Below are 26,977 nucleotides of genomic sequence, written 5' to 3'. Positions count from 1 at the left end.
TGGTGCTAGCAGCACATTCACAGATGGCAGGATGGAGTCCTACAGCACACCTTACTCCCAATGCCAGTCATAGCCATCAGGTCCCAGGTGCCCCATGGTTCCATTTGTGTGGATAAAAAGAGGTTTCCATGATCCCCCTAATATCAGGGATAAAGCTTGGCAAAATAATAAAACGCATGTACACAGAATAAGAGTCAAAATGCATAAGGAAAACTCTCACAACTGCAGAGAAGTAGATGAATCTCTGGTTCAAGGTGGAGACTTCAAGACCCCTCTACTGGAAATGTGTAGATTCGGGAGGCAGATAATTGGTAAGGACATGATTGAATTGAACAGCAGCATCTATCAACTAAGTATATTTGAGATTATAGACTGCTTCATCCAAGAAGAAGGAGCAAAGAAAAACATTCTTAATACATTCACCCAGAGCAGTCTCCAAAAGAGACAACAATCTGTGCCACAAAAGAGAATTTTAACACGTTTACACAACAGAAGCTCTATGACAATGTCTTGGTTTTAAGACTATAAAAATAAAACTCAATTTTAGAAAAAAAAAGTTATAGAAGGTATTGTTAGACCATAGTGGAATAAAATGATAAATTCAAAACAGAGGCCTGGAAACTCCAAAATATTTAAGATTAAAAAAGCAGGCCTGGTAACACATGCCTGTAATCCCAGCGGCTGGAGAGGCTGAGGCAGGAGGATTGTAGGTTCAAAACCAGCCTCAGCAAAATCAACCAAAATCACTAAGCAACTCAGTGAGACCCTGTCTCTAAATAAAATACAAAATAGGGCTCAGGATGTGGCTCAGTGGTCGAGTGTCCCGGAGTTCAATTCCCCGGTCCCCCCCCAAAAAAATTTTTTTTTAAATTTTTCAATATAGAACAATATAAAATTTCTTGTCTCATAAAAATCTCAATTTACAACAAGTATTCACAACGTGGATGGACATATAGCAAAAATAATCAACAAAACATAAATATCATTACACAAACTCTGCCTCTGCAACAAAATACAGTTAACAACTACGACTGCCTTCATCCGCCCCTTGAGTCAAGCCACCTTTGCCACGTGACATAGTTCTGCTGGAGAAGCACCGTAATTAGTAGGTGTTTCTACTCAGCTGTTTGGCCACCGCCACCTCCGTTTCCCTTCTACACACAGAACAGAGCCCCAGAAAAAGCGCCAGGCCTGATGGGCGGGGCCGGGGTGCGCCCCAGGGCCGGGGGCGGGCTTTCTTGCCAGTGAGCCAATCACAGCACGCCTCTCGCCGGGCCGCGGCCCATTGGCGGTTGCCATAGCTGCGCGAGTTCGCTTGACAAGATGGCGGCAACGGGGCGGCGGCTGCCCGGCCTTCCACGCTGGGCCCTTCCCGGCTTCTAGGGCTGGCCGGGCTCCAGGCATGGGCGCTGCGCCGGCGACCCCTCTCCTGCTGGGGCTCCTCCTGCAGGGCGTCCTGAGGCCGCTGCGGGCGGACCCGGGTGTGTACGCGGGGCAGGGACCTGCGGGACCAGGATGGGACTCCCCGGGCCCGGAAGCCACGACGCGGGAGCCGCCGCCACGCACGCCGCGGGCAGGGGTCGTGCGGCCGTTAATCCCGCCTACCCCTTCCCTTTCTCCTAGTTTTCATCCCTCCTTTCATCCGAATGTCCGGCAGTGCGGTCAGCGCGGCCCTGGTTGGAGGCCCCGAGGATGTGACCGTGTCCCTGGCCCCGCTGCAGGTCGAGGCTGGTGAGGAGTGGGCCCTTCTGGTGGGGGTCGGGGGCGACCTGCGGGCCTTGCCTCTGCCCTCAGCAAGCAGGGTGGAGCAAAGAGGACGGGCGACTGGTTCCGTAAGAGAGCTTGAACTAATGGCTAATCTTTGTGCTTGTCTGCCCTGCCTCACGTCCCTGATGAGAATAGTAGCATCTTTCCCTCCCATTGGACCAATGAAAAAACTGAAGAGAGGTTGCCACCTCCCTCCCTAATGTCACCCTTGTATAGGGGTTCCGTCCTAGGCAGTCGGAACCCCCTGGACCCTGCTGCCTTGCAATCTTCTCTCCTTTAGGAGTGTTGCCAGTTCCAACTTGTGATGTGCTGAGCAATGAGACGGGAGACTGGAGTGTGACTGTGACCCCAAGTGTGGTAAGGCTGCAGCAGAACCCCCCCAGGGTTGGTTTCTTTTTTTTTTTTTTTTTTAATATTTATTTTTTAGTTATCGGCAGATACAACATCTTTGTTTTGTATGTGGTGCTGAGGATCGAACCCGGGCCGCACGCATGCCAGGCAAGCACGCTACCGCTTGAGCCATATCCCCAGCCCCCCAGGGTTGGTTTCTGCAGTGCGCTCTTAAATTAATATTTGTAGCGTTTTCCAGGTCAGAACTGCTGTGGAAGTGTGCGCTGTCAGTGCAGACACCCATCCAGCCCAGTGTTCTCACCCTTGGGCTAGGGAGCCTTGGCTCATTTCAAGGGCTTGGTGAAGTCTGTTGAATTCTGTGTGCATTTTTCTTTTCTTTTCTTTGGTACCAGGGATTGAACCCAGGGTGCTTAACCGCTGAGCCACATCCCCAACCCTTTTTTTTATATTTTATAGAGAAAGGGTGTGGATGAGTTGCTAAGTACCTTGCTAATCTGCTGAGAGGCTGACTTTGAACTTGCCATCCTCCTGCCTCAGCCTCTCTAGTTGCTGGCATTACAGGCATGGGCCACTGTGCCTGGCCTGTGTGCATTTTTCTGATGAGAAGTCTGTCAGCTTATGTCAAATTATCAAATGGTTCTGGAACTCAAAAGAACTTCATAACCACTGGATCTGAACTTCTGTGTCAGGACTGTGAAGACTGGAGAGGTGACATGTATTTCATAGAATAAGTGTCCACTGAGTGTCTAGTATCAACTCTGAGATAAATGGACAAGAAAGACAGACTGCTTGTACCTTAGGAATAGACGTTTGCATGACCAGAGCCATTCTGAGAGAAACTGGGGATCATTTTCATTGACTTTTTGGTATTTCATCTTTCAATAGTGAGAGAATAAATACATTTAAGAAGGGTCTAGATAAATTGAACTAACTTATCAGACCTCTGTTTAGCTTTCTGTAAGTATTCAAAAGTTGTTTGCTAAAAATTCAGAATCAGAGCTTACATATTTCGATTAGTTTAGACAGGTTTAGGGGTGGAATTGAAGAGAATTCTGTCATCTTTGAATATGGTTCTTCTTTTGCAAAATGCACCGAGGCTAATGTGTGCTTTAATGTGCTTTCCATTCTGTGTTCTTAGGATCACAGATGTTGTTTTGAGTTCACTAAGTATAGCAGTGTTTTCCTTTCAGAACGTGTTAGAGGTGACAGTGAGGCTGAAGAGGGACCTGGAGCAGTGTTCCTCCAATGAGACAGAGTCCTTCTCTGAGTCCCCTTGTATTGTCCAGACTCTTCTGGTTTCAGCATCTCACAATTCATCCTGCTTAGCACATCTCCTCATTCAGGTGGAAATTTATGCCAACTCTTCTCTGACCCAGGGTGCATCAGGCAAGTACAGTCTTTGATATCCAAACATTTATGTCAGACATTACTTGTTTGGTTATAAGTTTATGACATGCAATTTAAAAGTGGGCTTGACTTTATTCTTTTTTTAGTTGTAGATGGACATGATACCTTTATTTTATTTGTTTATTTTTACATGGTGCTTCACATGTGCTAGACAAGTGCTTTGCCACTGAGCCACAGCCACAGCCACAGCCCCCTTGACTTTATTCTTGAGTCTGTCTTGTCATCCTAAATGTATTCTTTTTTGTCATTGTTTTAAAAGTTTTTGCTTTGTACTGTTTTATTTAATTAAGGTTTTCCTTGATTTACTGTTTGTATCTTTTGTAAAACACTTCAAATCCTTCTTGAGAGAAAGTGAAACATGTTTCCATGTACTGATATCCAAAAAATGTCATCTTTACCACACATAAGACCCAAAGTTCAGTAGGCCGATGTGGTGCTGTGGTGCTGGCGTGGGCTGGCCCCAGTCACCAAGCAGAACACATGTTATATGATTGACTTCTCCAACTTTAATTCTTCTAATATTACATCCTGAAAATGGAGATTTTTAGAATGGATTCCTGTGAAGGGTGAAGGGGCAGGAGTACAGCCTTGTTCCTGTGGTTTTTAGTCCTGGGTTAAATACCTGCTGGGGCAGTGAGCGGGGAGAGTGCAGGAACATGGCAGGATCTTTCCTCATAGCAGGAGTTACTGAGCATTTTGTTTCTTATGTGCTGAGTTTGGCCAGCACTCTTCTACTTAAAAAGAAGGATTGAGGTGGAGTTCACATGGCACAAAATAACCATTTAAAGGAAGGGTTTGGTGGCATTAGTGGATTGGTGGTGGTGTGCAACCCATGGCTCCTAGTTCCAGAACATTTTTGTCACTCCAGAGTGAGACCCCTTACCTGTCTGCAGCTTCTCCCGTTCCTTCCCTGGCCCCACCCGTCAGCCACAGGCTGCTGCCTTCTCTCTCTGGAGATGCCTGTTTGGGACATTTCATATAAAGGAGCTGCACAACGGCTTGTGACCTATGTCTGGCCCTTTTCATCAGCACCTTATTTTAAGGTTGGTCCATGATGTAGCATCTGTCAGTGCTTCACTGCCTCCCTTGGCCAAGTGGTGTCCACTGTGTGGGTGTGTTCCGGTCTTCCTGTCCACTGACCAGTTGGTAGGCATTTGGCGCTTCCCACCGTTGGGCTGTTGTGAAGAGATTTTTGTTCCAGCTGAGGTCACTTCCGCCTGCCTCCCGGGCCCTGCTGGTGCTCCCTGACTGCTGGTCACTGCCCAGCGAGTCTGGGCTGGTGCCAGCATGGAGGGAATGAACCTGAGCCCCTGCTGAAATTCATCATGGTCATCAATTTAAAAGCCCTGTTAACTCATGATCCTTGAAACCTCATGCCAGGGGCTGGGCTGTGGCTCAAGGGTCGAGTGCTTGCCTAGCACATGTGAGGCCCTGGGTTCGATCCTCGGCACCACATAAAGATAAATAAAATAAAGCTATAAAGAAACCCCCCTCCCAAACCTTATGGTAAGTGAAGAAGCCGTCTGTGGGGAAGTGTGCAAGGGAGCCCGGCGCCTGGTTGGCTAGCGGTGGGTGCAGAGGGTGGGAGGGGATGGAAGGGTGCAGGCTTCCTCCTGAGTTAGTGGACGTGTCCTAATGTGACTGAAGTGACAACTCCACCTCAGTAAAACCGCTGACCCTGGGTAGCAGCTTGCTTGGGCTGGGGTTGCTCAGTAGACGGGAGGGGACAGTGCATGTCCTTCTCAGCTCTACTAGCCTGACAGATAAGTGAACAATGGACATGAGGGAACCTCGCTGAGAAAGGGACCCCTGCTGGGGCAAAGGGAGATCCTGGGAGGCTCTGCCAGGCCGCTGGAGGTGGTGGTATACCCTTTCAGCTGTACAACAGGGACCTCAGGAGGGGCTTCCTGGGGAGAGAGGCAGCCTGCAGAGGCCAGGAGGCTGGGCAGATCCTGGGCACTGCAGGCAGGGTGAGGTTGTTGGGGGCTATAGCACAAGAGTGGTGTGGCTTAACTTACATTTTTTGTTTTATACCAGAGATTAAACCCAGGGCCACTCAACCACTGAGCCACATCCCCAGCCTTTTTTTTGTATTTTATTTAGAGACAGGGTCTCACTGAGTTGCTTAAAGCCTTGCTATATTGCTGAGGCTGGCTTTTTTTTTTTAATATTTATTTTTTTAGTTGTAGTTGGACACAATATCTTTATTTACTTTTATGTGGTGCTGGGGATTGAACCAGGGCCTTGCCTGTGCTAGGCGAGCGCTCTACCCCTGAGCCACAACCCCAGCCCCCTGAGGCCGACTTTGAACTCAGGATCCTCCTGTTTTAGCTTCCCCAGCCACTGGGATTGCAAGCGTGTACTGGGCCCAGCTTTCACTTACATTTTTTAAAAAAATATCTCTACAACTGGGTGGAAAATGAACAGGAGAGGTCTTAATTCAATGAGATGTCCTAGCCATGTGGGGGCAGGTATTTAGAACAGGGGCAGCAGGAGTTTGTCACAAGCCATAATTGCCTCTGGGTTCTTCACCCATGCTGAACCAGAGCCGAGATGTGCAGATCTGACTCAGATGTGCTAGTCACTCGAGGCTGAATGTGTAGCCTATTAAACATGATCTAGATGCATTCCAGATAAGCTGCCTGAATGTCACTGTGTTTGTGCTTAATATCAACTGTATTTTGAATAGAATTGTTCAGTGTATTGAAAAATAAAACCTGTGATTATATTAACCTTTTTTTAAATTTTTGTAACATTTTATTCATTAGTCTTAGGATAACAGTTGTTTTATATCTATATATCAGATTATTATATCAACTTTTGTTTTTGCTTTTTAACGTATTTGTCAAAAATTGACCATTAAGTCCACAGGGATTTTAAACACAATACTTCTCTTTTATTTTTTTTTAATAACTTTATTTTATTCATTTATTTTTATGTGATACTGAGGATTGAACCCAGGGCCTCACATGTGCTAGGCAAGTGCTCTACCACTGAGCCACAACCCCAGCCCAATGCTTCTCTTTTAAATATAAAAACAATGTATATTTTAAATTTTAGAACCTGCAAAATTAGAGGAAAAATTTTAAAATTGCCCTTAATTCTACCATTAGGCAATAATTTCTGTTTACAACTTATGTATTTCTTCTACAGTCTTTTTTTTTTTACATTTATCTTAATTAGTAATTTTTAACTGATGTGATTCAACTGTACTTCTTTGGTTCACTGTAATTGGTGTGTTCTCTACGTGGCTTTTGCTGGCACAGCAGACGCAGCTTCAGATATGTTTGTTACATTGCCCGTTTCAAGAGTCCTTATGGGGCAATGTCAGGTGATGGTGGTTTAGAAAATAATGATTCTGCTTTTTTTTTTTTTTGAATGTCACAAATGTGACAGAGCTTTGTCAGATTGTATTACAACTGATCTTGCTGATCTTTCTGTTGTCTGTGCTTTTCAGAGAACATGACTGTTATTCCTAACCAGGTGTATCAGCCCCTTGGTCCTTGTCCTTGCAATTTAACGGCTGGTGCCTGTGATGTTCGCTGCTGCTGTGACCAGGTATGTTCTCTCTGACTGCTGCCTGAGAGCGGCTGGTCCCATTTTTGGCTTTTTAATAGACAGTCTTTCAGAGTTGACATGACATCTCATTTGCAAATTGCTTTCAAATTGTGTGTTTTCTTATCTAGTTTTGTCAGTTGAGTTTATGGAGGAATAAAATGTATTCCTGGAGGAAGTCGTGCTTGCAGCGATTACAGTGAGAGGGTGGTTTTAGGATCCTTAAAGAAAATAGAAAAAAAGAAAGCACATTGGTGTAGTGATTGTCAGTAAATGTTCAGAGTTGTGTGACCATCACCACATCTGACTTGTGAACACCTCTGTCACCTCAAGAGACCTGGGTCTATTTATGATCCCAGTCCTCATCCCAGGACACCGTGCATCTGCCTGTTCTGCGTGTTGCCTGTAAGTGGAACCCCACGCTGGAGCGTTCTGAGCCCTGCCTCTCAGTGTGGTTTTCTAGACTGTCCTGTGTGGCCTGTGCTGGAGCCTCATTGTCATGCTGAATCACCTCCATTGTGCAGGCGCACCCCATGTCTTGCACCCCTCCATCAGTGGCAAGGCATGTCAGTGGCAGGGCATGTCGTTCTTTTCATTCTTTGGCCGTGATGGATGGCCGCTATGAGCAGCGTGTGTGAGGTGTCGGCCCAGGGGTGTTTCCATCCTTTTGGGTTTGGAATTGCCGGGTCATCAGGAGCGATTTTGAGAAGCTGTTTTCCAGACTCTTCCAAAGCAATCGCACTATTTTGCATTCCTGGTGCAAAGTGTGTGGGCTGTAGTTTCTCTGTATTGTCACCAGCATTTGTTATTATCTCTCTTGATGGTAGCCCTCCTAGTATGTGTGGAGTGGCTTTTCTGATTTTGATTTGTGTTTCTCTAGTGACAGGTGATGATGGTCAGTTTTTTTGTGCTTATTTGATATATTTGTGTCTTCTTTGGGGGAGTTTGTTCAGATTCGGTAGTTCCCCACAAAAAGTTCTTTACTTTTGGAGATTGAACCCAGGGATGCTCTTACTGTGAGCCACATCCCCATCCCTTTTTAAGGCTGGCCTTGAACTTGGATTCTCCTCCCTCAGTCTCCTGGGTAGCTGGGATTTCAGGAGTGCACCACTGCACCTAGTGATGTTATAATTCTTGTAATTAGACCTATGACAACCATTATATTAAAAGATAAAAGCACATCATAAATCTGGTTCCGGTGTCGCTAAAAATGTCAGGGTGGTATTCTTTCCCTCTTCTCCTGTTACTATTCCCTATTTCTAGCACCAGGGGCAAAGCTCCACCTCCATTTTGTCAGCGGCCCCTGGTCTGAGGAGTGAGCTGACGGGTGGGTGGCCTGGAGGAGCGTGCACACTTACTGAGTGCAGGTTTCTCCTGGCGTGGGTGCCCTGCAGGGAACGAGGAGGTAAGGAAGTGGTGCAGGCGTTGCTTTTGCTGTGTGGTCAGCTGGAGAGGGGTGAGGAGGAAGGGGGTTAGTGTCGCAGGGCTTATGTGTGAGAGCCCTTCAGCCTCAGCGCTGTCACCTTGAGGACGAGATGTTGCCTGTGGCGGGCACCTCAGCCAAGTGGGTGGGCCTGGCGGGCCTGAGCTGCCCCCCACCAAAAAAGAGGAAGAGAAAGGAGCATTTCTGAGGGAATTTCATGTTTTGCACCCAGGTCAGAAGGACCTTTCTGTTCCTGTTGTTTTTCGGGTGTCTTTAGCCTACGTAGTCAGTCTGTAGAGTGCATATAGCCACATGTCACCTAGCCACGGGGACGACTCCGCATCATCACTGTTAGGCCCTGTGTAGTGCCAACGTCATAGAGTACTTACCCAAATTAAGATGGCTACAAAATGAGTGGGCGATGTCCAGGACCCCATGGTGCATGAGGGTGTCTCTGACAGAAGCTTCTCCAGCGGCAGGTGACCGGAGTTCACGTCCCCTAGATGCCAGGTTTGCTGTCACACACCATGGCACCAATGTGGTGTGCTGTCTGTTCTGGACCACAACCTACCATGTTTTCTACGCAGTTTTTGATTTGAACTGTTCATGTTTGAAACAATAGCTCAGTTACATTTTTTCTTGGCAGGGGAGGGTGCTGGGGGTTGAACCCGGCCTCACGTGAGTGAGGCAGGGGCTCTCCCACTGAGCCCCAGCCACAGCCTAACTTTTTATAATTAAAAAGTAAAGAAAAATGACTACTGCAGCAGCTCAGGCTTCAGGACAGAGCTTAACCTGCAGCTCCCTCCATGCTTTGTAAGACAGGAAGGACATAGCTGCAGAATGAGCCTGTGGATAAGTGATTCTCGATGTCACTGATGGGGTCGCGTGAGGACACAGTGGGCAGCACTTGAGGCTTGTGGGTGTGGACTACATGCCCTATCTCTGAATGTCAGGGTTTGAACAGTGACAAAGGTTAGAAGAGGGGTTTGCTCTGTCATGTCCCCACCTGTCCTGTGCTGTCTCTTCTTGCTTTCGGTGGGCACTTCTTACGTCCCTAGTAAAGCTGCAGTTCCCCTGAAGGCTTGAAGTTCCTGATGGGGAGCCTCGTGAGGGAGTTGACTAAGGAAATTCTGGAAATTTTACTTCTTATGGGCACCAAGCACTGTCAGAGGAGATGGCACTGTGTTTGCTTCTCATCTATTCGGTTGTATCTTGCTAGCCTGAGTTAGTGTCATTTGCTTGCTGGGGACCATAACTGGCAGGCCCTCTTGCTTTCAAGGAGTGCTCGGCAGAGGCCAGAGACCTGTTCAGACTGTCCTGCTTCACTGGTGTTTTTGGAGGAGACGTCAATCCTCCATTTGATCAGCTGTGTGCTGTTGGGAAGCCTGGCCAGGTCCCCGACTGGTTCCCCTTCCTGTGCGTGCAGTCATCTTTGGCCAACTCACCCTTCCTCGGTTACTTCTATCATGGTGCCGTGTAAGTATCAGAGCCACGCCTGGGAGGGGCCTTATCTCCCAGGGCCACAGAGCCACCTCCAGCAGGCCCCCGTAGCTGGGGTCACACTTTTCTTAGCACCCAAAGTGATTTAATTCTAGATGTCAGTTAGTGAAGTCGCTTTTGTTAAGTATTTGGAAGACCCGGGCTGCACTGAGCATAAGCCAGTCGACCTAGTGTACAGTCGGTAGTGACTTTTTAGGTAGAAGGGCCAGCGGGCCCATGGGGGAGTTTTTCTTTGCAGTGTTGGGGACTGAACCTGGAGTGCTCCACCCCTGAGCCACATCCCAGCTCTCTTTATATTTTTAGAGACAGGATCTTGCTAAGTTACCCAGGCAGGCCTTGAATCTGATCCTTTCGCCTCAGCCTCCTGAGAATCTGGGAGTGGAGGTGTGTACTGCCATGCCTGGCTCTACAGGGGCCCTCTACCCTCTGTATTTTATAGATCTGTATTGTTGACAACTTACAACTATGATTTTTATAATTAAAAAGTAAAGAAAAACTTGAAGGAAGACTTGTGTTTCAGTGGGTGACAACTGACATGTCACTGATAGTCTCTGTTGTGGCTTGCAGTTCCCCTGGGCACCACCCTGCCTTTGAAGCGCATCTTCATGCTGAGCCACAGGGCTTTCCAGACTTCGGCTACAAACAAGGAGATCCCATCCTGACCGTCGACAAGGGGTATTTTACTGTTCAACAGGTAACGACTTGAGCTTGGACATGCCAGGCGCTTGTTTTCCCTGTCCTACTGTTGATTGAACTCATTGCTCTTGAAAATCTCTCCCCACATTACTCACTTTTCTCCTGTGGATTTACCAGGGACTTTACTATGGATGGTCTATGGACTTTTAAAAAACGCACTATTAATCACTAGCTTTGCTAAAACTCAGAATGAACTATCAAATAAAAAAGATTTTTGATAAATTTCCTTGGAAATAATGATTATTCTTCACTTTTGTTAGTTTGATAGCCATTTTCTAGTAAGTCATAAATATGTCATTTTACTTTTTTTTGTACCAGGGATTGAATCCAGGGGCACTTTACTGCTGAGCCACATCCCTAGCCAACTCCTCCCCTTTTTTTTGAGACAGGGTCTCACTAAGTTGCTTAGGGTCTCTCTAAGTTGTTGAGGCTGACCTTGAACTTGTAGTCCTCCTTCCTCAGCCCCCATTGCAGGTGTGTGCCTGGCTAATGTATCATCTTATGTAGAATTTTGAGAAATATTTTAGGGTTATCAAGTTTTAAATGGAATCTTTATTTTTCTGAATTCAACATTATTAGGAAAATACATCTGTGAGAAGAAAACATGGGGAGTAAAACCATTTCTCTTTACTCTCCATATGAGTCCGTTTTTATGGCATTAAGAAAATCTGGGGGCTGGAGCTCAGTGTAGAGCTGGTGCATAGCATGTGTGGAGCACCCCCCATGTAGTTAGGAAGAGGGAGGGAAATGAAGTTGAATATCATGTTTTTGCATAAGTCAAGAGTGGGGCTGGGCTGGGGCTCAGTGGCAGAGCGCTTGCCTAGCACATGTGAGGCCCTGGGTTTGATCCTCAACAACACATAAAAATAAACAAACAACAAAATAAAGGTATTGTGTCCATCTACAACTAATTTTTTTTTTTTTTAATTTACAAAAAATCAACAGAGTGGGGCAAAGGATCTCACTCAATTTTATTAAATAATGCTGGTGGGACTCCTTGACCTGTTATTGCAGGTTGTGCTAAAGCTGGTCAGTTCAGCAGACTAGCCACTGTTGAAACCAGACCATGGACAGGGGCGGTTGACAGAAGGACCAACGTTAAAAGAGATGCTGATCTGGTTTTTATGATTAGAAGAAGGATCACAAATCTGCTGGGTGTGTCCTTACCCTCAGGTGTCCCTGGCTGGGCAGTGTCTTCGGGATGCCCCTGTAGCATTCCTTCGGAATTTTGATGTTAAATGCACTACTAATTTGGAAGTGTACCAAGAACGAGATGGCATTATCAACTCGAAGATAAAGAGCAGCACCATGGGAGGTATGTCATGTGTCTGGAGAAAGAAGAGACCCCAGTGTTAAAGTATGACCTTGTGAAACTATAAGTCACTTCTACCGGATCAACTTAAAATTTCAACTGGCAATTGAGGATGGTGTTTTCTTTGGAAAAAGTTCAGTTCTGTAGGACAGTCTAGTACACGTTAGTTTTTTTTTTTTTTTTTTTTGCTGAGAAATTGAATCCAGGGCCTCGTGCCAGGCAAGTGCCCCACCAATGAGTCACAACCCAGCCCTGGTTCCTTCTTTTTTAATTGAAGGAAATTTTCCATGACGTAATGTAATTCAGTGGCATTTAGTGCATTCCCACCTCTGTGTATTTCTAAACTTTCGCATCACCTGCCAGAACTCCTGTGCCCATTCGCACTTGCTGCCCGCCCCCTCCCTCCGACTCCTGCAGCCCCACCTTTCTCTCTGTCTGTGGATTTACCTGTACATTGAGTACAAATGGAACCCTGCAGCATGTGGTCTTCGCATCTGGCTCGTTCACGGAGAGCATTTTCACGTGTCAGCTTTGTTCCTGTTGGTGGCTGGGTCACATCCATTGCTTGGATGGACTGTGTTCTGCTTCTCCATTAGTTGGCTGATGGATGGTCTGACTGGGCCACCTGTTGGGTATTGTGAACAGTGCTTATGTGAACACCTGTGTGCAGGTTTTTGCACGAGCATGTTTTCGTACTGAGACACTGTGGGACCACCAACTGCTCTCCCAAGTGCTGCAGTCTCTCACACCCCACTGGTAGCCCACCGCCCTTCGCCCTGATGGGAGTGGCACCTGGTGCTCTTCCTGGCTTCCAGGATCCTCTTAGTCCTTGCTGCTTGATGAGGTGATCTGCGTCTGCTGATGCTAGAGGGTGGCTGTGGCCGGCTCCCAGGGCAGGCTTGGCTTCCGTGTTTGCCTGGCCACCTTTCCTTGGGGTGAGTAGATGAGATCACCTGGACAATGCAGTCTTGGGGAAGCTGATTTATGTATTTTTTTTCAGGCATAGTTACACCAACTGTGACCTATGAGGAAGCAAGTGACCTCGACAAATTCATCACCAATACAGGTATTCTCACTGTTAGACTTTTATGTCATTTCTGCAGAAATATAAATGTCATTTTTTATGAGTGTTATACAGCTCCAGAGTAAAATACATTTTTATTAAGAGTTTTGGGGGGCTTACTGGAGTCAGGAAGACATCCCAAGAGTAGTTTGTTTGTTCCTTGTTCCACCTTGCTGTGTACCCTCTTGTGACCACAAGGCAGCACCCTCAACCCCCACCTCGCCAGGCCTGGATTGGATGAGTTTTGGGGTCCCTTCTAGTTTTCAGGTTCCTAGAGACTTTTCTTAGATGTTTTTCAGGTCATTAGAAAACTCTTTAGAAGCTAGGTGCGGTAGTGCATGCCTATAATCCCAGTGGCTCAAGAGGCTGAGGCAGGAGGATCGAAAGTTCAAAGCCAGCCTCAGCAACAACCAGGTGCTAAGCAACTCAGTGAGACCCTGTCTCTAAATAAAATCCAAAATGGGGCTGGGGATGTGGCTCAGTGGTTGAGTGCCCCTGAGTTCAATCCCAGTATCTCCCCCAAAACCAAAACCAAACAAACAAAATTCTTTCGGATACCACATTTTCATGTTTTGATTTTTTTTAAAAAATATTTTTTGTTTTTTAGTTGAAAGTTGGATACAATACCTTTTTTTTTTTTTTTTTTAATGTGATGCTGAGGCTCGAATCCAGCGCCCTGCACGTGCTAGGCGAGTGTTCTATCACTGAGCCACAACCCCAGTTCCTCATGTTTTGCTTTTAATTGTGATGCAGCCAAGTAAATTATGTAAAGTATGGCTGATATTATCAGGACGTTTCATGTATGTGTGTGTGTGTAGAGGAGGGGGGTATTGGGGATTTAACCCAAGAGCACTCTTTGAAATTTTACTTTGAGACAGAGTCTTGCTAAGTTGCTGATGCTGGTCTCAAACTTGCAATCCTTCTGCCTCAGCCTCCTGGCTCACTGGGATCACAGGTGCACACCACTGTGGCTGACAAGACTTTGTTCCTAATGAGAGATACTATTTGTGTTCCTTTATGGTGCTTTGTACTTCTCCAGTTCATTCATTACTTCATCAAGTTCCTGCAATGTAGTAGGCAGCGAGCTGGCAGGCCCCATTTATGAAGTGATGCTCTGTAATCTTTCATTTCACAAATATTTCACCAAATGCCTGCTCTATGTCATGAAGAGACAGTTGCTGGGGACTCAGGAATAAAAGGGAAGGGACTATGTCCTTCAGGGTAATGTGAACAGAGGGGGCTGCTGGCACCAACTCAGGGACCAGGGCCAGGCTCCCTGGAGCTGGAGGCAGGCGGCAGGGTGGGATACACTGGGAACAGCCACCCAGGCAGAGAGACACCAGTCGCGGGTCCTTAGTCATGGAGTGTTCTTGTATTTGCAGAAGCTCTTTTAGGCCACGGATCAGTCTCCAGATATGTGAATGTGGAAGAGCATTATATTTTCAGATGGAATAATAACACAATCAGTGAGATAAATGTCAAGATTATCAGGGCAGAAGTCAGTGCCCTCCAGAAAGGTAACTCTGAGGTAGTGAGAATGCTTTAAATTTAAAGCCCAATTTCCTTCCTTCCTTCCTTCCTTCCCTTTTTCCTTTCTGATCCTCATATTTATAACCATAAAATGAAGTCAGATTTTTTTTTTCTTATCTGTGTCTGTGAGCTAGTCACAGAGACAGTATTCATTTGCACACCAAACTACAATTTTTAAAGAAAATGACACCAGAGGGACAGCTTTTTTCCCAGTGAATGGTGCACAATATGTCTTTTTTTTTGGTTTATTTCTAGGAATAATAACTCAGAGATTTACTGTGAAGTTTTTAAGCCACAGCAGTGGTAATGAAGAGGAGATGTCTGGAAACCCAGGTGAGGTGACCGCCTGTGCCATCTGTCTGTCACTGTCCTATGAGCAGTCTGCAGGTTGGCCATACCTACCCAACCCGTGGTCCCGGGCACTCCCCACATTTTAATTTGCTTTGCTGACCTGCTTCTTTATTCATTTTTGTGACATTGTATACTTTTTTCTGATAGTATCTTTTTTTTTTTTTTTTTTTTTACAAGAAATGCCCTACTTAGTGACAAGTAATGAAAGTACAAATTCTTTCTCTTTAGCTACTGATCTTTTAAAATAGACACACTGCAGTCAAATCATTGGCAAAACTAGCTTTTTTTTGTTTGTTTGGTACTGGGTATTGATCCTGGTGGTGCTCTACCACTGAGTTATGTCCCCAGTCCTTTGAGTTTTATTTTATTTTTTTTTAAGAGAGAGAGAGAGAGCGCGCGAGAAAGAGAGAATTTTAATATTTATTTTTTAGTTTTCAGCAGACACAACATCTTTGTTTGTATGTGGTGCTGAGGATCGAACCCGGACCGCACGCATGCCAGGCGAGTGCGATACTGCTTGAGCCACATCCCCAGCCCCAGTCCTTTGTGTTTTGAGACAGGGTCTCTCTAAGTTGTTGAGGCTGGCCTTAAACTTACTATCCTCTTCCCTCAGCCTCCTGGGGCTGGGGTGGAAACCAGGGCCAGCTGGGCCAGCTGGGCCATCGCCCTGCCCCCAAGCCCACCCCAGCCTGCTCCGCCTCCTGGCCTTATCCACGCCATTGTTATCTGCAAGAGCACCCTTTTGCTCTCCTGTCACTTTTTCTCTTGCCTAGCCCTCCCCAGGGTACTGACTTCTTCAGTGTGTACTGACCTGATGATGCCTGACATGTGTATGGATGTTATTTTTTTAAAAACCTATTATTGTGGAGTTTTGGGGTTTATTATTGACTTTGAAAGCTGCCTCCTGGAATTTAAGTGTTTTTATAGGATTTCTGAGAAATGCTGTCAGACTATGTGAAACATATTGAAGGTCTGGTCATAAGGGTGAGCTGGGGAGAGGGGATCTCAGCAGCCCAGGGGACAGCTGTGAGTTGGGCCTGGGCTTAGGAGCACTGCATACTGTGGGCCATGTCTCTAAGGACTTATTGTCTTACTTGGAAAGACAGCATCACATTATGAGAAAAGACAGTGAAAACGCGGAGGTGACTGACAGACAAGTGCCGTGCTTAGGGACAAGTGCCCTGGAACTGTCACCAAGTAGGCAGCTGCCCACTGAGCAACACAGCCCCTCACTGAGGAGCTCTGTCACATGCTGGTGGTCAGGCAATGAGCCTGTTGGAGCCCCTGCCCTTGGTGGGTTTCCCTCCTGGGGCCTGTGGAGGAGATATAGCCCCTGGGGCCCCTAAAAGCAGGCAGTGAGAGCCAGGCGCTTTGGGCATGCTAGTACTCCCAGCTGGGGAGGCTGAGGCAGGGGCAACTCAGCGAGACCTTGACTCAAAATCAAAGATAAAAAGTGCTGGGGACGTGGTTCAGTGGTGAAGTGTCCCTGGGTTCAATCCCTAGTGCAGAAAAAAAAAGAAAAGCAGGTTGTTTGTGTTGGGAAGAGAAATAACCTGGGCAGAAGCTGTGGTGCCAGAAAGGAGTGTAAGTACACAAGGGTGGGGGCCAGTCAGCAGCCAGTGGGGAGATAGGGTTCAGGGGCAGGGAAAGAAAGTGGGAAATGGGAGCTATGGCTGGGTCTCAGTCAGATCTGATTGGGAGGGACATACAAGGAAATACAAATATAAACGAGATATGATATTACCTTGAAGAGTTATTATTTTCTTAGAAGAAATATTTGTGCTGTCATGATAGAGGGGAATATCCTTAATTTTAGGAGCTACGACAGAGGGTTTAGAAATGGAGTATTGTGGGGCTGGGGACACAGCTCAGCTGGTAGAGTGCTTGCCTCCTAAGCACAAGGCCCTGGGTTCCATCCCCATCACCACCAAAAAAAAAAAAAAAAAAAAAAAGAGTAGAAATGAAGTAGTGTGGGCCGAGGCTGGGGCTCAGTGGTAGAGTGGATGCCTAGTATGTGTGAGGCACTGGGTTTGATCCCTAGCACCACATTAAAAACAAACAAACAAAAAAAAACTAAATAAAATTATGTCCATCTACAACTAAAAATATTAAAAAAAAAAAAAAAAACAATTGAGGGGGCTGGGGTTGTAGTTCAGTGATAGAGCGCTTGCCTCACATGTGTGAGCACTGGATTCCATCCTCAGCACCACATAAATAAATAAAGGTATTGTGTCCATCTACAAGGAAAAATTTTAAAAAAATGAAGTGTTGTGATGTCTACAGCTTATTTTCAAATGGTCCTGAAAAGTGTGTGTGTGTGTGTGTGTGTGTGTGTATACATACATATATATGTATATATATTTATATGCTTATCTGATATTTATATTTGTGGCTAAATACTAAATTGTTGATTTTAGGTGGTTGTTACATTGGTGTTCATGCTATAATAAGTTTGTGGTTCTGCCTAGTGTGGTAGCTCTCGCCTATAATCCCACCAACTAGAGAGCTAAGGCAGGAGGATCTCAAGTTTGAGGCCAGCTTCAGCAATTTAGCAAGGCCCTGTCTCAAAATAAAAAATAGGGATGGGAAAAAATATTGGCCAAATTATATTGTTCTATTGTGTGCATGTATGAAGATGTAACAATAAATCCTACCATGATGGACAACTGTAATGCCTCAGTTAAACAAGTATGGGAAAAAAGAGTTGGGGATGGAGCTCAGTGGTAGAGAGCCCCCGGTTCAATCCCCAGTATCACACACACACACAAGTTTGTGGGTCAACGTTTCTATGCGTGGGAGCATTTTCATAGTAAAAGTGGGAGTCTGAAGTTGGGTCCGCAGAAGGTGGATGGTGGATGGAAGAGGAGCTGAGCCAGAGCTAGGGGGCTGAATGGTGGCTGCTCTGGTTTGGGTTTCTGTCACCAGCTGCTGTGATGGGTGCTCCCCACGACTTGTGGTCATTGATGCCTGCTCAGTTGCTGTGTGAAGGAGGCAGGACTGACTCAGGCCTGCTTTTAACTTTTCAGATTTTATTCCTAAAATGTATTTTTAAAACCACATGAATGTTCATGTCTGTTAAAAAGAAAAAAAAAAACCAAAAAACCCCAATGAAGTGGATCGCCTTCTCTCAGGGTATTTTGTTTCTAAACCAAATTTAATTAATTAATTTATTTTTACGTGGTGCTGAGGATGGAACACCTTACTGTAGGCGTGCAGGGCCAGGGCTCTGCCACTGAGCCCCAGCCCCAGCCGCCCCTCAGGGTATTTTTAAGAAAGCTCTCCCTCCGTATTTTCTTTCACTGTGATTCTCTCCTCCATTATTTGCTGAGAATAACTTCAGGAGGAAAGGTGCTCAGTCCTATGCGTATGTTTGTCTAGGTTACCACCTTGGCAAGCCTGTCCGAGCCCTTCATGCCGACAGGATGAACAACGTTACCACTTTACGCCTTTGGCAGCCAGGTAATCTGCGTGCCCATTATGATTAGCTTCCTGGTAAACTAGAGCTCGATGATGTCCATTTCCATATTTTGAATCTCATCAGGCCAAATTGCCTTCTGTAGTGGGGAAGAGGGGGAGGCTGTTTTTAACTTTGTCCACAGCTGTCTCCCGAAGCCTGGGAGGTGCTGCCTGGAGAGCTGAGAACAGCCTCCCGTTCACCCTGGCTGGTCTCTGCTCCCTGCTGGTTGCCCACACCTGCCTGCCCAGGCACCTGGCTCATGTTCAGAGGGAACCCTGCCCTGACTAGGAATTCTGATACAGAAAGGCACCTTTGTTTGTCTTTGAAGGGATTAAAGTAACAATAATCTCAGTTTGTAAAACTGGAAACTTTATTTCTACTTACTGTTTTTCAGGAAAAACTTTGAAGTAGATCTATACTTTTATTTGGCAAAAACAGTAAGAAGATACTCTTTTTCTTTTATAGCTGGAAGGGGTTTGTGCACATCAGCAACTTTCAAACCCATTTTATTTGGAGAAAATGTACTCTCTGGGTGCCTCTTGGAAGTTGGAATTAATGAAAACTGTCCTCAGCTCAGGTGAGTTTTACTGACAAATTTATCCACAGTTTCGAATGATTTGCTTAATAAAATTAATTTACTACATAAACAAATAATTCACTACCACTAAAAGCAGATATGAAAAATTAGAATGAATTGAAACTTGGGTAAAGGTGATAGGGAGAAAATGAATGATTACTCACTTGTGCTAGAGTTGGTTCATACAACCTCATAAAGGAAAATAGATCTTTCTCTGGATGAAAGCCACTTCTTCCATGTTTAAGCAATGAACCCCAAGTTCTCTGCTGAAGTTTGTTTAGGTTGTTTGAACTTTATACTCTGAGACATCTAAGGAGAACAGGTGTAATTGGTGTGATTGAAGAATGGCTAAGCCCTGGTACCTGGAACTCCAATGTGCAGATAGCATCTGGACAGTGTATTTATGCATCTGAATATACATTGTGGGGTTGAACCCAGGGCCTCATGCATGCCAGGTGGCACTCTACCACTGAGCCACACCCCAGCCCTTTTTTTTTTTTTTAAATATTTTTTAGTTGTTGATGTACCTTTATTTTACTTATTTGTATATGGTGCTGAGAATCGAACCCAGTGCCTCATGCATGCTAGGCAAGCACCCTACCGCTGAGCCACAACCCCAGCCCCACCCCTGGCCCTGTTTAAAAAACATTTTATTTTGAGATGGGTCTCATTAAGTTGTCCAGGCTGGAACTTAGTTAGGATCCTCCTGCCTCATTCCCTGAAGTAAATGGGATTACAAGTATGTACCACCTTGCCCAGCATTCCTTTTTAAAAAATTGAGATAACATTCTCTAATCATTGTAAAGTAAACAGTTTGATGGCATTTGTGCATTCCTGCGGATATGCAGTCAACACCTCTGTCTAGTCCCAAAACATTTTCATCACCAAGAAGGGAACCCTGTGCTGGTGACATCGTCCTCCCCATCTCCTGCTCACCCCAGCCACCAGCAATAGTGTTCTGCTCTGTACCCTGGACCTTTCATATCAGTGGAAACATACAATCCGTGACTCTCAGTGCCTGGCTTGTTCCATGTGGCATAATGTTTTCAGTTCACCATGTGAGGTGTGTATCAGAATCTCGCTGCCTTCATGGCTGAGTCACATCCCACTGTGTGTGGGGACCACAGCTTGTTGGTCCATTCACCCGCTGATGGTCGTTCTGCTGGTGAATTGATTGGTGCTGGTGAGTAGCGTTGCTGTGCACAGTCATGTACAAGTTCTGTTGGAACATGCTTTCAGTTCTCTGAGTACATACCCCAGAATAGAAGTGCTGAGTTGTACGGTGAGTCTCTTTTGAGTTTTTTTTAGGAACTGCCAAGCTGTTTTCTATAGTGCCGCACAGTTTGACATTCCCATCAGCAGTGTAAGAGACTTTGAGTTTTCCCACCTCCTTAGCAACACATCCTGTTTTCCCTGTTCAAAAAAATAACTGTCCTGGCTGGGATTCAGCTCGGTTTTTTAAAAATGCATTTATTTATGTACGTATTTATGAATTTTATGTGGTCTGAGGATTGAACCCAGTGCTCACATGGGCCAGGCAAGCGCTCTGCTACTGAGCCACAACTCTAGCTTCATTTTTTTTTTTTTTTGTAATGCTGGGGATTGAACCCAGGGCCTTGTGCATGCCAGGCAAGCACTCTACCAACTGAGCTATATCCCAAGCCCCTGCAGCTCAGTTTTTGAGTGCTTGCTTAGCATACATGCAACTGCATGTATTGTAAAATAAATAAGGAAAATAAGGAAAGCAGTTTTTCAGGAGCTGGGGTAGAGCTCAGTGGTAGAGTGTGTGCATGCATCCCTGGGTTCAATCCCCAGCACCACAAAACCCCAAACAAAACAAAAAATCCTAGTGTATTTGAGGTGGTGTTTCATGATGGCTTTGTCTGCATGCCTTCTTCCTCCCTCCCCCCATCAGGGATTGAACCCCAGGACTCTTAACCACTGGCCCACATCCCTAGCCCTTTTTTGTTTTATTTTGAGACAGGGTCTCACTGAGTTGCTTATAGCCTCACAAAGTTGCTGAGGCTGGCTTTGAATGTGTGATCCTCCTGCCTCAACCTCCTGAGCCACTGGGATTACAGGCATGTACCACTGCACCCAGCTGAAAACCATGTCTTATAACATAAGATACTAACATTTTAAGCCCAAAGTAAGAAATTGCTTTTGTATGTGTTTCCTCTCTGCACCATCCATCCTGGGGAGGCCATCAAGGAGGAGTGGGGACTCCCAGATTTTTTTTTTTTCTTATTTAGACAGTACTTTTACTAGTTTCTATAATCAAACCCACATAGACTAGACCTTACATATTTAATACAGTGTGCTGCTCTGTATCCTAATCAGATTTTAATATCATTTCCTCAGCAGATTTTTTTCTGGACACCGACAAGTATGCCTAGACTATTCTGGGAAGGACCTCAGGACAGGCCATGCTGTGGCTGAGAAATGTCTTACTCTTTTGCAGGCAGAATGTTATTGAAAGATTTGATTCGTTAATACAGGCGACTCACGTGGCCATGAGAGGCAACTCTAATTACGGCAATCTGAGTGACGGCTGGCTGGAAATAATACGTAAGTCAGAGCCACGTACAGATAGATGTGTGATTTGGTTGCTAAGCAGTTGTAGCATTAGAGTCTGATGTGGTAGGTCACTTTTCTTTGCTAGCTTAACTAGTTACTCTCCAGGCAGGGAGCTCTTCACGTTTTTCACCTCTTATTCATGATTCTCTTTTTTTTTTAAAGAGGAAATTCATATGAAGTTCCAATTGCTCCACTTTTTTTTTTTTTCCTCTTTTTGGTACCAGGGATTGAACTCCAGGGCACTCAACCACTGAGCCACATCCCAGCCCTATTTTGTATCTTATTTAGAGACAGGGTCTCACTGAGTTGCTTAGCACCTTACTTTTACTGAGGCTGTCTTTGAACTTGTGATCCTCCTGCCTCAGCCTCCCAATCTGCTGGGATTATAGGTGTGCGCCACTGTGGCCGGCTGCTCCATGATTTTATGAACTCATGATCTTTGTAAAAGAAAGCCCGAACTAAGCTGGAAGATTCTCAGAGCACTTTGGTTTGCATTTCCACTTTTGGTTGCCAGGAATACGGGCATTTGAGAATTGAATTTGTAGTTTATAAAAACAACTTTCTAAATTAAAATAAAGTGATTGAAAACATTGTGCTAAGTGAAATAAGCCCATCCACAAAAGACTGCATCTTCCAGGTGTGGTGGTGCCTGCCATAATCCCAGTGGCTCAGGAGGCTGAGATAGGAAGATTGCAAGTTTGAGGCCAGCTTAGCAACTTAGCAAGGCCCTAAGCAACTTAGTAACATCCGTCTCAAAATAAAAAAATATAAAAAGGGCTGGGGATGTAGCTCAGTTGTTAAGCACCCCTGGCTTCAATCCCCAGTACCCTCCTTCCAAAAAAGAAAGACCACATCCTGTGTGAGTCCATCATGCGTGATATTCAGAATAGGCAAGTGTGTAAAACAGAAAATGTATTGGTGGGAGCCAGGACTTGGGAGGAAAGGCGGAGCAGTTGTCATGGGAATAGGATTCTTTGTGGGGGATATTCTAAAACTGCATCTGGGGAGTGGGCTGTAGCTCAGTGGTAGAATAGCTCAGTGGTAGAATAACATGAATGAGACTGGGGTTCAATCCCAGCACCCAAACCCACCCTGTCCCAGACAAGACAGATCAGAAGCATCCTGAACGTAGTGGTGATGGCGTGGCCCTGTGAGTGACCCTGAAGTGCACACCTTTCCTGGGCGTGGGTGCATCATGTGGTGTGTGATGATAACAGCGCTGTGAAAAAAGCAGGGCAGGAAGTGGAGGTGTGATGGGGGTGACAGGGCTCCTGGAGGCCAGGTGAGGTTTGAGAGCCCAGCGTCTTGGCCAGAGGCATCTGCAGGGTTGGATTGGGGGTGGGAGTGGAACAAGAAGGGGAGGCGCCATGTGCAGGGGAGTGGAGGTGAGGTGACCTTAGCTGGTCCCTACAGGCCTGAGTCCACCTCCAAACCCCACATATCCATTGAGTCATTGGGGTCTGGCTCACGGGCTTTCCTGTGTTGAACCCTAAGCCCTCTGACAAGTGAGCCTCGGCAGAGTTAGAACAAAGTCCGGGGTCCCCGCTGGTCTCAGTGGCACCCCAGGCAACATCTGGCCAGTTTTTAGGGGAGTCTTGGGTGTGAACTGAACAGGAAGCAGCTTCTGCTCCCGCTGGGCATTGACTTTTGGGCTGCAGAGAGCTCATTGAAGCTATAGCGCCTGCCTTCACGGTCCCTCCCCTTCCGCCGGTGGGGGCAGTTCTCTGGATACTGTTCTTTCACTTTCCGTGCACCCTCCAAAGTCACTTTGGCCCAGCAGACTAGAATTCACACCAGGGACATCCAGTGTGTGGCCCCTGCACTGTCTCCACCCCTCGCTGATATGAAGGTCATGTTTATGACCTTCCTTGGTCCCCTCTGGATGCCTGGGATCATATAATATCTTTGTTAACTTGAAGTGCCTGTTTTACAAGTGGGGGGAGGGGTCCTGTGGGGTCTCATACTCCCACCTGCCCATCCAGTCTGTGTCTGATGCACTAGGCCCAGAGATTGGGCTTTTCCAAGCCTGGGTTTGGGATTCAGGCCAGTAAGATGGGCTGTGGAATGACCCTGAGGGATGGCGGGCAGCAGTGAGTCCCAGCACACGGGGAGTAAAAGGTCCGGGCAGCCAGGTTGGTTGGGTGCTGCATCAGAGAGGTGATGACATTTTGTTTCCTTCAGGGTGGAAGGGTTATCTTCTGTTTCATATCTAAGCCCAAAGCAACGCTAATCCTGGTTAATAAGCAGAAGAGAAGTGATGGGGACACGTGTGTCAAGGAGGAGGAAATCTGACATTCGAACAGTGTGAGCGACCTTCAGGATCTCTGAAGGAGCAAAGAAGCCCCTCCAGGGTTGCCAGGAGACCCCCACCCTCCTGATTGTTGGTGTTCCCAGTGCTGGTCTTCAAGATGAAGGAAAATTAATTTCTCATTCAATTTTATTCTCTTCTAGTTAAACTGCCTTGCTGCAACAGCCTAGGAAATTTGCTTTTCATCTGGCTACAGTTGTTAGAATGGATTTTAAATGTCATATGTAGCTTTTACTAGGAACGTGGGTCCCTGAAACAACTCTGTGGCCTTTAACTGCAGTTTTATATGTTTCTATTACAAGATGGGGTTGATTTCCATGGGGAGCTTGGGAACGGAATGATGAAGGGCTTTGCTCTGTGGGTCCGTGACTGTTTTACCAGACATTTTCAACACAACTCTGGTTAATTAGCATCTGTTTATAGCTTTAAGGGCCTGTGTATTTTGTGGAGCCACAACCTGAGCCTATTAGACATTAAAGCCTCATAAGTGTGATTCCTAATATTATTTCCGATTTTTTGGTATCATATTTCCAGAAACCTGATATTAAATTCCTTCAAAAATGCCTAGCTCACTGTTTCTGTAGGTGTAGATGCTCCTGATGCCCACACGGGCCCGTTTTTTAGCAGCGCGTTTGGCACCTGCCCGGATGTTCCTGCTCAGCTCCACATCCGCATCCTCATCTCTGATGCTGGCGCGGTGGAAGGTGTGGCTCAGCAGCAGATACTCGGCATCCAGACGAGGTCCGACCCCCTCTTGGATAAGTGTACTTTAGAGAGTTGGTCTGGTGGAGGGCATGCCAAGGAGTAGGGAAATGCTAAGTTAGAATCCACTTGTGGGCTGGGGCTGCAGCTCAGTGGTGGAGAGCTTGCCTAGCATGTGTGAGGTACTGGTTGGATCTCAGCACCTCATATAAATACATAAAGTAGAAGTCCATTGACAACTATTAAAAAAAGAGTCCACTTATTTATAAATTGCAGTTATTAGCAATATGATTGTATATAGAGATGGAATGTGTATAAACTGTGTTTATAATGGAAACTTGTCCTCACAAGAGTTTATAGAGCTGGGTATGAGAGGTTTTGTAAGGGAGTTCAGGGTGAACCGGGGCTCCTTAGTGCTCATAACATTCTACAGTCCATGAGTGTGACTGGCATGCTAATGGAGAACATTGCTCGGGTGGGGACTTAGGCCACAGACACGGCTCTCTCACTTATGAGCTGTGTGTGACCTTGGGCAACTACCTTGTGTCTCCTGACCTATATTTTTCTCACCTATAAGATGGTGATACTACCTTTGAGTACTAGGTCCCTCTCAGTTTTAAATGACATGGTCTCATTAAGCGAAATAGGGTGCGTATTGGAAAAGTCTGCACACAGCTAGTTTGTGGTTCATGGCTCCCGTGTGGTCCAGGATCTTCGTCTCATGGATCCCTTCCCCTCTGGTTGGCTTCATTCTCAGGGAAGCCATCCTCAAGTGATGAAAAGATAGAGCTAGAGTGCCGCTCAATGGTAGAGCTCTCGCCTAGCACATGTAAGGCCCTGGGTTCCATCCTTAGTACCGCGAAGAAACAAAAAGGGAACAGAGATGGTGAAGATGAACACTGGTGTTCCTCCTCGCATCGGTTTAGCAACTCCAGTGGAGAGGATGCTCTCTGGAAAGGTCTGGGCAGACTTTTGCTGGCGCCTTTTGAGTCATTGCTCCTTTCTGGACCAATCACTTATGGCGGGGACAATAGACACCTGTGATGGGCTAGGCTCAGATGGTGGTCCAGGTCTAGGTTCTGGCTGGTGCCCTCTGGTCCACTAGACTTGAGAGTGTGGCAATGGTGGTTCTACAAGGCAAAATGGGGGCACAGTTACCAGAAGAAAGGAGAAGCAATGCTTGGTAGGCAGAAGTAACAGAGGCTAACCACCATAACCACCAAGCCCGTGCAGTAACAGTGCATCGAGGGTTCCATGAGCTGCTGTGTCTAAGCACCTTAGCTCTGGGCTTGAGCCTGGAAAGCACTCCCTGAATGGGTAGCTGCTGCTGATGATTATTATCTCATTGATTGAGAGAAACAGGTGATGAAACAAGTTACTTTTAAAAGCATCTGTATGAGATGGCCCGAGGGAGAGCCTGGCCACAGTGGGTGATTGTAGCTGGTGCAGGTGTGTGAGGGCCCTGTGTTCTTCTCAGTCTTATGTCTGCATTTTAAATTTTATGTAATACCACGATGCCCCTGTGTTCTGAGTGCCCTGGATGAATGACGGCTGTGTTCCCTGCACGTCTTTCCCCGTAGGCTCTCCACAGTGAGCTGGCAGTACCAGTGTGGACTTACTTGTGAAGATAAGGCTGACTTTTTCCCTATCAGTGCATCAGTCCAGTTTATTAAAATACCTGCACAGTTACCCCGACCCCTGACAAGGTAATCCATTTGCTGACTTAGTTAATATTAAATATTATTAGGAGGCAGAAAAGTTTGTATTTGAAAATAGGAATTTTATTCCTTTAATCAAGTTTTGATGCTTTTCATTTGTTGTAACCGTCTAAAATGTTCTGTAGATTTCAGATCAATTTTACAGAGTACGACTGTAATAGAAATGCGGTGTGTTGGCCACAACTTCTATATCCATTGACCCAGCATTATCAAGGTAAGGTAAAACAGATTTCTGCGATGATTATCAGTTTGTTACATAAATTAAAATTTAAAAATAACATGTAAATGTCACAGAAAACTTAAGACATATAGGAAGGTTTAAAAAGAAACAATGTATTGCTATTGATATGCTTAGAAATTATATCACTATTAGTGGTTTAGCTTACTTCTACCTAAATTATTTACAAAAAAGTTAAGAATTAACATTACTTCTTCTTTTTTTTTTTTTTCATTGTCCTCCAGGGGAACCTTATGCCCAGTGTGTTGCCAAGGGCTTACTGTTGGTGTCCCTCCTCCTGTTGGCTGTGTTCCTCAGCCACCCCTGGATCAGAACAGCAAAGCTGGGCACTCGACCACCATGACTAAGTCCCTTTAAAAACCGTAGCCCTGGGCTCCAGTGACTGTGACAGTCCTGTATCCCTCTCCCAAACATTTTAATAAATGTTTTTTATTTTTGTAAAAAA

General features: G+C 45.8%; 1 protein-coding gene and 1 non-coding gene across 5 annotated transcripts; one reads left to right on the top strand and one right to left on the bottom strand.

The window, feature by feature from the left end:
- The first annotated feature begins 1,315 nt into the window (after positions 1 to 1,315).
- Positions 1,316 to 26,977, top strand: Tctn2 (tectonic family member 2). 4 transcript variants are annotated; one of them, XM_046446247.1, is made up of 18 exons: positions 1,316 to 1,481; positions 1,624 to 1,731; positions 2,048 to 2,124; positions 3,309 to 3,504; positions 6,983 to 7,083; positions 9,783 to 9,979; positions 10,571 to 10,697; positions 11,873 to 12,014; positions 13,012 to 13,077; positions 14,457 to 14,591; positions 14,860 to 14,937; positions 18,334 to 18,414; positions 18,878 to 18,989; positions 21,451 to 21,557; positions 24,459 to 24,615; positions 26,157 to 26,282; positions 26,420 to 26,508; positions 26,757 to 26,977. In XM_046446247.1, the coding sequence occupies exons 1-18, from the start codon at positions 1,403 to 1,405 to the stop codon at positions 26,873 to 26,875; spliced, it is 2,097 nt and encodes a 698-aa protein (XP_046302203.1). In that variant the 5' UTR covers positions 1,316 to 1,402; the 3' UTR covers positions 26,876 to 26,977. The 4 variants fall into 4 exon arrangements, with proteins under 4 accessions (XP_046302203.1, XP_046302202.1, XP_046302204.1 ...); XM_046446246.1 differs by having other exon boundaries at positions 2,048 to 2,151; XM_046446248.1 differs by lacking the exon at positions 14,860 to 14,937 and having other exon boundaries at positions 2,048 to 2,151.
- On the bottom strand, positions 20,577 to 20,649 carry Trnaa-ggc (transfer RNA alanine (anticodon GGC)). The gene has a single exon. It is a non-coding gene; the product is annotated as a tRNA-Ala (tRNA).

Source organism: Marmota monax, unplaced genomic scaffold (assembly GCF_021218885.2).
Source record: "Marmota monax isolate L192 unplaced genomic scaffold, Marmota_monax_Labrador192_F-V1.1 WCK01_AAM20220418_F8-fsc00092, whole genome shotgun sequence".
NCBI lineage: Eukaryota > Metazoa > Chordata > Mammalia > Rodentia > Sciuridae > Marmota > Marmota monax.
This window is presented reverse-complemented; position numbering and strand designations above follow the sequence as displayed.

Bases quoted from the DNA above. Each gene is read 5' to 3' on its own strand.
- Tctn2 (XM_046446246.1), top strand. From the start codon at position 1,403: ATGGGCGCTGCGCCGGCGACCCCTCTCCTGCTGGGGCTCCTCCTGCAG. The intron at 13,078-14,456 runs GTATTCTCACTG...TTGTATTTGCAG, and splicing joins CAAATTCATCACCAATACAG to AAGCTCTTTTAGGCCACGGA. The intron at 14,592-14,859 runs GTAACTCTGAGG...GTTTATTTCTAG, and splicing joins AGTCAGTGCCCTCCAGAAAG to GAATAATAACTCAGAGATTT.